Source organism: Amblyomma americanum, chromosome 1 (assembly GCF_052857255.1).
Source record: "Amblyomma americanum isolate KBUSLIRL-KWMA chromosome 1, ASM5285725v1, whole genome shotgun sequence".
Lineage (NCBI taxonomy): Eukaryota > Metazoa > Arthropoda > Arachnida > Ixodida > Ixodidae > Amblyomma > Amblyomma americanum.
The window spans coordinates 234,361,599-234,375,252 of NC_135497.1; the positions used below are offsets into that span (position 1 = coordinate 234,361,599).

A 13,654-nucleotide genomic window follows, 5' to 3' on the forward strand; every position below is an offset into this window, starting at 1 on the left:
ATATGCAAGAGTGAACTAAATTCAGATATGTCTGTCCCCAGATGGCAAATATGTCATTTTTAGCAAGAACAGAGCATGGATAAGCCAGAAAATTACGTAGTGAAAGACATGCAGCGACGCCCCTTCAGAACATCCGCAACTGCGGCCGATCAATTGATTTTTTTCGCCAGTCACGACTGGTTCGTCGTTTCACATGCAAGACTTTACACGGACAGGCACTGTCGAAATATATATCCATACATACATTCGATTTACTCATATATTGCACATACACATAATAGCACACAAACACAAAAGTGGTGGCAGAAAAAATTTAGCTTCATTTGCTACTGTACAGTAAGGAGTTCCTCGCACTTAATCTCACATTGCGCATGCCATTGCTGGGCTAGTAGATGCAATATTCAGCTTCGTTTTCTTCTGAAGTGACTGAAATTAGATATTTTTGGCTGTGCAATGTCCCGCTATCACTCTAAATATCACTTGTCACTCACCTTGTGACAGCTATACTCTGTTTCATACATCAGGTGTAACGCTGTGAAAGGTACGGAAGTAGTCTCCCCCTCCCCCACGCCTTTCGCAACACAGCTGTCATTCTTTTCACCCCCCCCTCCCCTCCATACTTAAAAGACGCTAGCTACTGCCCTCAGTCACCCCTGATGAAGGAGCCGAGTCGGCTTTGAAACGTTGGGCTAAATTTAAAATTTTGGTTGGAGATGTGCAGTTTATTATGGGAAAATAAAGGGCGGCGTGTTACTCCGCACTTGTCCAAGCGGTGTACGGCACGAGAAAGCGACAGCGTATTGTCAGCAATAACAATGCATTTAATCAATCTCATAAAAAATGCATCATGTAATAAGCCTGCAGGAAAAGCATTTACTGTGTTTCACTCACCACAAAGAATGCACTACTTTTTGGTCGCGGATGCAGGCAGCGCAAACAATAGTGCTAGCTTTGACAGCATTGCACCTGATGTATGAAATGGAGTATAGACAACCGGCCACAAGCAGATTCGTTTTGACAAAGAAAGGAGCACAGCCCATTTTTTTTATGTTGCAAAGTTCGAAGGGTCGCTTTACAGCAGATTGCAACAGAAAGGTCAAAGCTGCTGTAGTATGCACGGAAAATATTTCAGTTGTTACACCACAGCAATGCTGGACATTAAAGGGTTAAAAAGAGGAAAAAGTACCTCCAAATACTAAGAAGAAATTTCCAGTTTCATATATAACTACGAAAATAACCAATTTCTTAGGTTCTATTAAACTGTTCTAATAGCTGATTTTTTTGCTGAGAACAACCTTCTGCTTTCTTGCAATCCAAGAAAATTTATTTGGAAACTGTTTCCTTCATCCAAAACATACCTTTGTAAGCATGTACACTTAGTTAAAAATGGCAAGTTCTAGTTAAACATAAAGACTTCTAGACACACACAGTTCCAGATACAGAATTCAGCCTAACGACAACAGGCATCTTTTTATTCTTTTGCTGAAATATAAACGATACTGTGCACACAAAGAAATTGCAGGTCCAGCTCAGCACACTATAATACCAGATCTTCACTCCCGCAATTTTTCTGCCATTTTCTCTTTCCCTCCCATGCGTGGAACAGGGGCCAGTGACATGTTCTTTCGGTTGACCTCTCCATACTTGAAGAACCTCCTCTTTCTGGTGGAATGCAAGTTGTCAGCAGATGCACATGTTACATCCTGTGCATATTTCAAGCCATCCAAACCTGCTTTCTGAACAATGCCCTTCTCGAGATCTGCTAAAATGGAACACCCATTCAATGCTTCGGCTTCACATGATACCTGCAAAGCTGTACACCTCAAGCAACCAAATCGATGGTGCCCGCAGACAGCAGTCACTTGTGAAAGCACTGATTCCACCCATTACCAGAGTGCAAATATAGTAATGGTTTATTAACATGATAGAAACAATGTGAACACACACAGGTCTGCCAGAGCACTCCAGTGCTGTCATTATGGTCCATTCTTGAGCGCTGGCAAACAGAAACTAATGGCAATTAGTAGCCTGGCCGGGCTTCCTCGTAGAACTTCGCACCAGTACTGCCTGTAAAGAGTCGCAGTAGGCCCAAAGTTTTTACCAGAAAATTGTGTGGCTGGCAACCCTAGCCTGCAACCATGTGCTGCATTCTTTTCACAGGCAACAGCACCATGGAAGCAAGTACAGCAGATTTAATTTAGCACATTCTCCTACTTGAGGTGGTTCTTTCTCTCATAGTAAGAAAGCTCACTTGACTACCAGAAACATAAAAGCCAGCCATGTTTCAGCTGGTCTATTACGTCAAAGGACAGTGTATGTTCATGAAAAAATGAGAAAAAACTTGTGAAAAAACTCATGTTGATTTTGTGGTGATATAACACTGCTACAAATTTCCAAAAACCTGCAATGTACTTCTCGAAGTACCCATGGCTAGTCTCAGCATTCAAGATACAGTAATTTCAAACACACCTTTGAGTACAAAAAACATTTCTACATTACCTTGGTCGACGACTAGCTTCTTCATTGGCTTGCTATGTTCAGACACCTGCACAAGGAACAGAGAAACCATTTTTTAAGGACCTCAAGCTGCTATGACAATTAGCCTTTCAATGGCCAATAACATGGGTAAGATAGTTTTTTGGCTTTCCATGCATGCAACATTCATGAAATAAATTAATGCAGCAATAAATATGAAACATATGAGCCAATGTAATCAAAAAAACATAGTCCTTTTAAATAAAGGAAAAACAATCACTGAAACTCAACCATCCACAACTTTCATTGATACTAAGTGCATCCACCTTTCAAAGTACAGCTTTAAGGACCATCTGTTAATGTAAAGCCTAATTTGATTTGTGAGTTTATGATAACATCAGTGATGTGATTTTTCATAGATGCAACTCATATATAACGATGCGCCACTACGCACTATCTTTTACCATTCCTAGTAACTATGCTTGAAAAGAAAATGATGTGTAAAAAAAGAAGAATCGAGTTATTATATAGTTTTAGCACAGCGCGATCCGCTACCGTGATCCAGTTTCGTAGGGAGCCGGAGGCCCAACTATGCCTGCGCAATAGCCGTTGCACGCTTCTCAGGGCCACCTGCACATGCGCAGATAGCTCACCACGAATGTGGTCCGCCAGTCTAATCATATTCTCGAAAGTTTCGATTTCAGCATCGCATCCGTATAGCTTCGTGCGTCATGTGTTGCTTTTACTCAACATGATGCCGCCTGCGAGACGAAGAAGCTACGATGCAAAACTAAGTTCTGTGCCGTTGAATAAGCGCTGAAGAACAGGAACCACACAGCAGGGAGACAGTTTAACGTGAGTGGAAAAAATTGTCCAGGACTATCCGCCTCTTTTTCATAGGGCAATGAAGCTAACTCCAAAATCGATGCCCACTGAGAACTTCACGGTAGCGTGCAGTTTCCCCCCTTCAGCCAAGCAAGGACGTGGAAGTGAAGACCGGAACCGTTTGTGAATATCACTGTCATGTGCATTTCAAGCATGCCCTCCACACCATTGGAGGAGCAGAGTAATTCCCTGCGTACTGGAGGCCTATTTAACATCTGCTTTCATTGCACGGTCTGGCAATGGGTCCGGCCAGCATGATATGCAGCACGAATACATTCACGAAGGATAACATGCAGCGCCTGAGAATTTTGCTCTTAAGTCAATACAGTAAAAGCTCGTTAATTTGAACCTCACGGGACCGGAAAAAAAGTTTGAATTATCCGATGTACGAATTATCGAATGGCCTTGAAAAAATTGACAAGAACCATTTGCACTACGGTATATGTACGGTAGTATTTACTCGTGTAATGAACCCACTCGCATAATGAACCCACCCACCCCCGATTTTGGCTTACAAATTTGAAAGAAAAAAAAAGCATCAGTTGTTAACGCTTCCCTCCATTTTGCACCGTCACGGTCGACAACGCAGTGCAGTGTGCCAAGATGCTGCGCAGTGATAACATCACGGTGTGTTTACCTTTTGAAGTTAGCTCTAGCAAGGGCAAGAAGCGAACTTTGCCGAGCGCTTGTCCGGTTGTGCAAGCCTGGTTTTCAGTACAATTGCCTTAAGGGGGGACATGGCTCTTTGGCACCGAAAATCGGCCCAAAAATCAGATTTTCAATCTTTTAATTTTCGTGTTCCTCGCACCATTCCGCATCTGTATGCAAATTTTCATCATTATACCCCACGTAATTAAGAAGTTATAGCGATTTAAAAATGCAGTACCACACCCACTTCCTTTTAAATTGTGGACAAACAACACCCAATTTCGATCGCCCGGCGCATCGAAACTACGCGCTCTACCGCCGCCATTTTGGTCTCGTTCGAAAGCGCGGGTTTTCGGCTTATTTTTTCTTTCGAGCAGCAACCCTGTACATGCCGCCTTCGCCAAAAAACGAAAGAAAAAATAAATAGCGGCGCGCGCTGCTATTGGCCGGTTTAGGCACGTGATCAATATGGCGTCGTCTGGTTGGTTCCGGCAAGCTAGCCATGGAAAGCAGACGCCCGGCGACGCCATTTTGTCTTTCTGCCGACCACGCGAGTGCAACGCGAGAACCATGCCAGGAGGCGCGAAGAAGTACCGCTCTGTGCACAAGTTCGGGCGAAAGCGTGCAAAAGGAAAAAAACGTGTTAATGACGCGACATTGTTGCATACTGTGCAACAAGCAAGCGTCAGTGGTATGGGATTGCGTGACGGTCACGTTGCGGGCGGCGACGCTTCTCCGTCTCCGCTGGATAACGGCACTGTTCTTCGTGCCGATTGTAGCCGCGTACGAATTGAGACTGCGCCTGTCACTAACAGTGACATAACTCAAGCGAATGCCCATGAGCAGTCTACACTTGATCGACTGGAATCGATGCCGGCGATGGCACGAAAGACCGCGCTGTTCGCCGATGCAAGTGGTGCGTCTGCAGGATCAGAAGCAGACGGAACAGCCTCCTATGCAATAATTGACCTCAGCGTTGCGAACGTCCTCTTGGATGCCGTGCGGTGCAAAACGTGTTGTGGATGCGTGAGGTTGATTACCAGCGACCAGAGCTATGGCCTCGCCGTGAAACTGATCGTGCTATGTGACAACTGTGGTGAGATTGCGGCTGAGTGGAACTCGCGGAGGGTTGACGGTGAGAAAAAGTGCAATCCTTTCGAGCTCAATATTCTTGCTAGTCGAGCAATGCTGTCGACCGGTAACGCCCAGACAGCAATGAACGATATCTTTGCGGCGATGGGATTGTCGCGGCGTGGCATGCACAACAAGACGTTTCAACAGCCCTTGAAAAACACGCTGCAACCTGCTGCTACTCGAGCAGCCGCGGCAGCTATGGCACAGGCCGCACAGGCAGTGGCGAAGGTATATGACGACTTGTGTTTTGGGCACAGGGGGAACATTGCAGTGTGTTACAACGGCACATGGATGACGCGCGGGCATTCGTCACATATAGGCGTCGGTGCCGTAGTGGAACTCTTCACTGGTTATGTGCTCGATTATGTGGTGCAGTCAAAATTTTGTCTGGGCTGCGAAACTGGCCCAAAGCCGAACACTGACGGCTATGAACTCTGGAGATCGCGCCACGAGTGCCAAAAGAACACCAACTGCAAGGCTGGCCAAATGGAGGTAGAGGCAGGCAAAATTCTATTTGAGAGGTCTCTACAGCGCCACAACATGTGCTACACACATGTTGCGATGGGGACAGTCATACGTTTAATGCCCTTCAAGATGCTAAAATCTATGGCTACATTGAAGTAGTCAAGGAGGATTGCATAAACCATGTGCACAAGCGTATGGGAGCAGCTTTGCGCAACCTCTTGCAGAGGCACAAGGGTGCAGGAAAACAAAGTCTTGGTGGCAGAGGAAGGCTCACAGCTGATCTAGTTGACAAGCTAGCTATATATTATGGCCGAGTGCAAAGGTCAAATGTAGGTAATGTGGATGCCATGCAGCGAGCCGTGATGGCGACATGTTACCACATCACATCTACTGATGACTGCCCCAATCACACTTTGTGTCCCACTGGTGAGCAGTCTTGGTGCCGCTGCAAAAGCAAAAGAGGAGCCCGAACTGAAGCATAAGTACAGTCTGAGAAGCGATGTGGCTGAAGCTCTTTTGCCCGTGTACAGTCGCTTATCAGAGAAGGGCCTGCTGCAGAGGTGCATTCGGGAGAAGACCCAGAATTCAAACGAGAGCTTCCACTCGATCATCTGGACCTTGATCCACAAAGAGCGGCATTCATCACTGTTTGCTGTGGAAGCCACAGCAGAAGCTGTGCTGCGCTTCAATGCCGGCTGCAAGCATACAGCAAAAGCAACTCTGCAAGAATGCAATGTAAACATGCCAGCAACTGTCTACAGGAGAGCTGAAGAAAAGGACTTGCGCCGTAACACGCGTTCTGCGAAGAAGCGGGCGGCTTCACTTGGCTTTGCTAAAGTGGAAAAAAAGCACCGCGACAGCATTCACCCTGACTATGCTCCTGGTGCATTTTGAAAGCATGCGAAGGTCTTTGGGGTTTTCTTTCCTGATTAAATATGCTGTGAGGCTTGAGTGCTTCTCACAATCCCCCAATTTTGGGGGTGTTGCATTTTTTAAAGAGTAATATCTCAGGTCCTTTGCTATATTTTTTTTTTTGCTAGAAAGGGAACCTTGTGAGTCACATGACACCAAGGTAAATGCAATGACCACAAGACAAAATTTACTGAGAAGGTTATTTGTCTTGGGTACCCAAATGGACCTTTCCTTTCAAAAGTTTCCTATCGCATAACTTAGGCTGAAATTGGCATAAGCCATTAATTTTTGCTTTAGTTCAATTTCCACTAGTTTCTGATCATGTTGACATATCAATCATTGACATAATTTACATGTAGATACTGTGAGATGTTTTTTCTCCTTTTCTCAAAACTGCAATTTTCGGGGTTCTGCAATTTTGGAGGAGCGATATCTCTTACTATTTGTGCTATAGCTCTCATTCTTGCTCTGTTAGAAAAACTCTTGGACAGTGCATTAAGACTAAAATATGTTCAGTTATTACACGGCAACATTTACAAAATTATCAATCTTGGGTGCCAACTTGGGCTTATGTCACAAAAGTTTGACTAGGTGTAACTTTGGTTGAAATTCTTCAAGCACATTAATTCTTGTCTTCTTGCACTCTATGATCCTTCTAGATCACTCTGGCAGGTCTATTCTCATCATGCCATAGAGTGTTTAGTAATTAGCTCACCTCCAAATGAGCAACATGAATTAGGTGAAATTTTGAAAACTATTTCATCTACAAGAAAAATAATCAGATATTTGAAATCAGCATGCAAAAATATACAAATGGTGCAAGTTTCAACCAGATCCACCCATAAATAAGGAAAAAAGTTCTAAGAGGGGTGTCCCCCCTTAAGGGCGACTCACATGGAGCGAACTTGCACTGCGGATTTTGAGCGGCACAGCAGACAAGCCGCCCACCGCCGCACAGCAGCCGCCAGACCGCTGCCCCCAGGATTTAGAAACGGCGTGATTTCATATGCTTAGTAAAATGCTGAGAATAACAGCTGTGCATTTACAATTAAACTATTATTTATTCAATGACGACAAAGAGGACGAATTATTCGTTGTGACCCCTCCCTTTCTGAACCAATATAGTTAACATGTTTGAACCTCCCGCGCTTCCTGACGTCAACCAACGCTTACTGGCTAAGCCTAGCAGCTTTGAAAATCCAGAAGCATTCTGAAAATCTGGCGCATTTGATCGCTAAAATTTTGTGCTGCAGGCATCTTCAGACAAAGCAAAAGCTTCATGCGACTTTTGTTTGCTGCGAGCATGAGGCACAGTGTAGCGGCAACGACAAGTTTGTGGTGAAGCGAGAGGCCGCTTTGGAAGGTGCGGCCATGTTGTAGAAGCGGGCGAAAGTCAGACACGGTCGCGCCCTGATTGATCCGTGCTGATAGCCCACGTTGGCCGCTTCCAGCCAACGGCTGACCGCCGGGCGATGCTAAAAGCCGGCGTCATGTAGTGTTCCTGTATATGATCCCGCAAGGACGCTACCAACCCCTACCCTCCGGCACCGCCGGCCGCTGTGCCGGTGATGATGCCATTTAGGCTTTACCCACTCTTCCACGGTTTTATCTGGTTCCATTTTCTGTCCCCGTTTAGGACTTGCGCAGCCTCTAACTATGCGGAGGTGCTCTCTCTTTTTTTTTTTGGCCACGTGATGTGTGCCAAGCCACCTGGACATGGTGGCGCGTAGTTCGAATTATCAGTAGCGGAACCGACTCTCTTTCGAATTAATGGGCACAGATGCACAGATCTCTATGGAGCTTGTCCAGACCAAGTAGTGCAGTTTTAATTATCTGAAAATTCTAATTATCGATGTTCAAACAAACGAGCTTTCACTGTACGAAGTTTTGGTGCAGGCTTGGCATAGATTACTCATATTTTGTCATGACGTGGCAGCATGTAACAGGCCTTGCCTTTGTGTGCAGTTTGGCGTAATTGGCGCTTTAGTCACATTATTGCAAAGAGAAGCAGAATTGATACTGAAAAAAAAAAATTACTAACGTGACTTAGGGTGGGCTCATACGATTTCGGCAAAAAAGCTAAAAACAGTATAGTACTCAGCAGAAAGCATGCTGTTTCGATTCACGCTGGAAAGCAATACTGTGATGTCACAAATGATGTCACAGATCAAGGGAAAGAAACGGTATATTTGAACACAGTTTTCCGCACAACAGAAAATGCATCTACAGTTACAAAATGATAATGATGATGATGGATTTTTATGGTACTACAAATTATGCAGGCAGTACTGTCTAAGTGTCCAATGAGAGAGTTGAGCTTTTATTTTCCATGAACCACTGCCCACACATAAAACCGCAATTTGCACTGCACTCTAAACGTTCCCAGAAAAATCCCCTAAGCTTGACTCAGGATGCTCCTACAGAGTTGATGAAATAGCACTGTTCAAAGGAAAGACTAGTTCACTGAAACCTCCTCACCATAGTAACTAGCCATGCACACTAAATTGTGCGAGACCTTTATTTCAAACAATGGGTGTTTGCAGCACTAGATCATATGGAATAATCTGGGTGTTTTGTTTTTTTCAATAATGATATAATAGTTACAGAACACCACTTTTTAGGTTGGGTTACGTCGCCAGGCCTTGCTGCAGCAAATATGTGAATATTAATTAATTACCTCATATGTTTATTGAACTTTCAAATTAACCTATACTGAATGAACTAAAGCACTTAGCACACATTCCACACGTGATTGCGGCACCTAAGTTCTTGAGTTCAATGCATGCCATGTTGCACAAATGATAATGATCAGCTGATGTGTATACTATAGACACAATACAACCAGTATGTGTGTTAATGATAACATCAATACCAACTCCAAATTCTTACCTTTAAGTAAACACTACTCTCTAATTTAAATAAGCAAGACAGATAGCGTTAAATTCTTATTCCAGCCTGCACCCGTTTTACGCTATAATGCGCAACACTGAAGGCAAAAATTCATCGTCTAGGGATTTTGGACAGGTAAGCACTGTTCCTCTGAAAAAGCATAGGCTGAAAACCATCTTATCATGCAAGGAACGTAACACCACTGCAACTCACCTTTGATTCTTTGCCCCCAAGTGAAGAAGTGACGCTATGCAGGTTGGCTGCATCTGATTGGGACTGCTCTGAGCAATGATTGATGAACATGCTTGGAATGTCCTTGCCAAAATAGACCTTGTTATTAGCAGCAATGGCTTCATAGCGCTTGAGTTCCAAAAATTCTGGTGTTAAGAGCAGCTGCAAAGAAAAAAAATGATGGGATTTAGCGTGGTTAGGCCAAATTTTAATTAGGTGCGCTCGCACTTTGCTTTTCACTTCAGTGTCGGTTTAAGAAGGCAATGCGTAGGGGTGTGTTCTGGATCCACTGCGTACTGATGGAAGTTGATCAAGACGATATATAAAGCACAGCACAAGAGACTGGCAGTTGAACATGCGGGATGTTCGGTTGCGGCGATAATGTAGTGGTCTAATGCAGTGGACAGCGAAGCTGACCTGTACGCGCCGCCGCGAGTTTGAAACCCACTTGCAGCCAAAGAGGGTTCTGCCATAAAGTTTTCTGCATAGATAGTCATGATGCCTGCTGGCAGGTTGCCCGCAACCCAGTGGGCAGATTGCCACCAGCCAGAGTCTTCGGACAAACATCGGTGAAATCTGAAATTGGTGGTTTTAGTGCTAGAGAAATAAAACAAAAAAGAAAGCACTAACAAACTGAAATGCTCAGATGCTCCAGCAGCAAAAGTTGCCCAAGAGAAGCACAAGATTCGCAGAATTATAACCAAGCCACTTCATGGACAAGCTTGTTAATTAACACGTTCACTGCGGCAGCGATTTTCGGGGTCCTAATTCCTGTGCGACATGGCCTACCGGTGGGCCACCCTTAGATATTTTTGGGTGCGGCATCACCCACAAGTGAGCCTCAGGAGAAACAGACTTATTGGAACCATGATAGATGGCAATAGCAACCTGGCATCAGTGCTTTTCGCAGGCTCTTTGAAACACCTGAGCTTTCCCATTGCTTTGTAGCACTACTAAGTTTTTGTGCTGCACCGCAGGGATACACGACGTGACCCACCGGTGACCCATGGCGCAGTGAACATGTTAAGATATCATGTACGAGGGTCAACAACAAAAGAAATGCCTCTAATTTTAGTACTACTAGTATTTTCTTGTTGAGGAAAAGCTGCCCCCCTTTAGCCTTTTCTTTGGCTTGCTACACATAAATATGGAAATAAACAAATTAATGAAATGAAACCAAAACCAATAGAGACAGCTCAACAGCACTTTTTCAACACAATCCCCATTCACTGACTGGCTATGCGCTGTTGTCGTGCAGTACCAGCAAGCACGTGCACTGTGGACGTGAACTTTTAACTGTGGGGTTAAATGTCATGCAGTGACACATGGGCTATGAGGGATGCCATACTGGAGGACTCCGGATTAATTCAAAACCTGGGGTTCTTAAACGTTCGTTCACATCACATAGCTCACGGGCACCTTTTACGTTTCACCTCATCGAAACGTGGCCGCCATGGCCGGGACTGAACCCATGTGCTCCGGCCCAGTAGCCGAGCACCTCAACTACTGAGCCACCAACACGTGGCAGGGCAACTGCTAGGATTGTTTTCAATGTGCACGTTCTAACCTAACAAAACAGACAAGTCGGCAGCCATTGAAAGCTACTGCTGATATCAGCCAGGGCACTCCACGTTGCTGGATATGAAACAAACTGCAGCATTTTAATGTTTCATTATATCAAACAAGCCAAGGGTATCAAAACTCTTCAACTTATAATTTTGTGTTGTGATTAGCTTCTTGTTTAGGAAGCAAGAAAAGCTTTAACAATGGACCATACTGTTTTGTTGTGGAGGAATTCTGTGCGCAGAGTTTCACTGCAGACTTAAGTTGTATCTGGCAATAGAGAGGGCCACCTGTTTCCATGTGCCTAAGCAAAGCAACTATATATTCTGTTGCATGAACGGTTGCTTTCTTGTTTTTTCGTTCTAGTTTACTCGATTTTCATGCAACCTCGTTTTAAGAAGTTAGCTTTTATTTACATTTTTACCTTGCGATCTGATCATTTAAAAGTCCTAGACTTACTTTTTCTTATGGTGATAGCAATCCATATTGAAAACACTGCTCCAATTTAACCCAACCATTGGGCATTAGTTATTAGTACATCAACTGCTATTGCTAACAAACAATCCAAGATTAACTACATGTCACTTATAACTTCCCAGGGGTGCCCTTGCATCACCGAAAAAAAAGTAATTCTTCTATGGATAATGATATTCACCATAAAATGAAAAACATGTTCTGAAATAAAAACAGAAAAAAACATAGCCAAATTCCCCAAAATATAAAAACCGAAAGTCCAGCCCCTAGTTATAAAGCACCTTGTTTTTAATTTAAAAAGTATCTGTATTTGATGATTACCCCTAACTTCATTATATATATTTGCTTCACAACCTGAAATTGAAATTAGTTTTTTTCAGGAAAGGAAATGGCGCAGCATCTGTCTCACATCTCAGTGGACACCTGAACCGCGAGGTAATGGAAGGGATAAAGGAAGGAGTGAAAGAAGAAAGGAAGAAGAAGGTGCCCTAGTGAACAGCTCCAGAATAATTTCAACCACCTGGGGATCTTTAGCACTGACACGGGCACCTTTTCGCATTTCGCCTCCATCGAAATGCAGCCACTGCAGTCGGGTTCAAACCCAGGCACTCCGGCTCAGATTACATATTCATACACCTCTACACATACTGCATTTTTTTGCATAATCCGAAACCACATGAAGCACACACAGGCCTATTTTTTTTTTTGCTCAGAACACTTTTGCGCCTTCGACAAAGCTATTTCATTGCTGCAGTGGGTCAGAATAACCCTGCTGCCTTTGCCACTGGGGCTTTGAAAACATGTCGAAAGTCCGCATCGGCAAGGTTCGTGCACAGATTTTGCAGTCCTGTCAATTCACACTTGACTATGCGTGTGGCTGGTGTTGAGCGACATTTCATGAGTGAAAAATGTGAAAAATATAGGCCTACCCTGGCATTGCAGCTCCGCTATCTGGCGCAGGTACCAGCAGTGAGACTACACAACCTGTAGCGGCACTGGCACCGCCAGCGGCGCTGATGAATATGAAGTTGGTACGATCTGCGTTGCGTAGAACAGAACGCTCTCAGCAACTGACCAGGCCAGCAACGTCAACAGCCTGTTCCGCCGGCTCACCAGCTGCGGCTACCGGGACCTCCAATAAATGTGGATCACCCCACTACACCTGGTGACCCGGACGACAGCCCCGACGCATGCAACGCCGCTCCCACCGGCTCTGCGCTCCTGCCCGTCCTGTCCATCCTAGCTGCTGCATGCCCGCTGTTCGCACCCGGCTTTCGGTAGCTTTTCATCGCCATGTATGTGCCTACCACCGCATCCGCTAAGCTCCTTCAGTCCTATCAGTGCTCCTTCCTTCTTCGGCTGCCCGGCCTGCCCGCTTTTTATGCCAGGGACCTTGTTTTGTGGCTGGCGCTGCTGGACTCGCACTTCCATGTTAACCATGTGCCCAGCCAGCTGCTGCGCTATCAGCACGCCAGCCACGAACTCCCAACCGGTCTCCTGGCACAGCTGTGGTTGCCGCCTCCCAGCACAGACATATACGCTGACTTCAGGGGGTCTGACGGTGTATTTTAGCTTGGAGCTCCCACCGACTCTCTGTGCTCCTGTTCCTGACCCAGAAGCTGCGGTGCCACTTGACCCACCACCCTTGGCCGCATTCCCTACCCAAGATGTTTCGGCTTTCCCTCCGCCTGTTCCTACGTCGGCGCCCCTCCCCATACCGGTCTCTGCACTATCACCGCCACCGTATGTGCCCCCACCCACGGTACAGCAAGTGCCACATGAGCACGCGTCGGTCTCTTGCCCACCTTCACACCCAGCTGCCTCGTCCTACACCCCGGTCTCTCCCAAGTTTGCTTCACCGGCCCCTATGGACGGCCATCCACCTGTGATCTCCTGTCTCACAGCGCCTGCTGCCCAGCCCTGCTTCCCAGCTGTGGCGCTTGCCCTTGGGCCATCACCGGCGGCACCTTCTCTCGAC

The 13,654-nt window shown here is 45.5% G+C and overlaps 1 protein-coding gene across 3 annotated transcripts in view; it reads right to left on the minus strand.

Annotated features, from left to right (window-relative positions):
• Positions 1–1,886: 1,886 nt before the first annotated feature.
• Positions 1,887–13,654, minus strand: part of LOC144114784 (erlin-1-like) — a 48,948-nt gene continuing 37,180 nt past the window's right edge. For all 3 annotated transcript variants that reach the window (XM_077648731.1, XM_077648732.1, XM_077648730.1), the window contains exons 12-14: positions 9,622–9,801; positions 2,500–2,545; positions 1,887–2,067 (exon numbers count right to left, since the gene is read on the minus strand). In XM_077648731.1, coding sequence (XP_077504857.1) covers positions 2,021–2,067; positions 2,500–2,545; positions 9,622–9,801 — 273 coding nt within the window. In that variant the 3' untranslated portion in view covers positions 1,887–2,020. The remainder of the gene's footprint in view (positions 2,068–2,499; positions 2,546–9,621; positions 9,802–13,654) is intronic.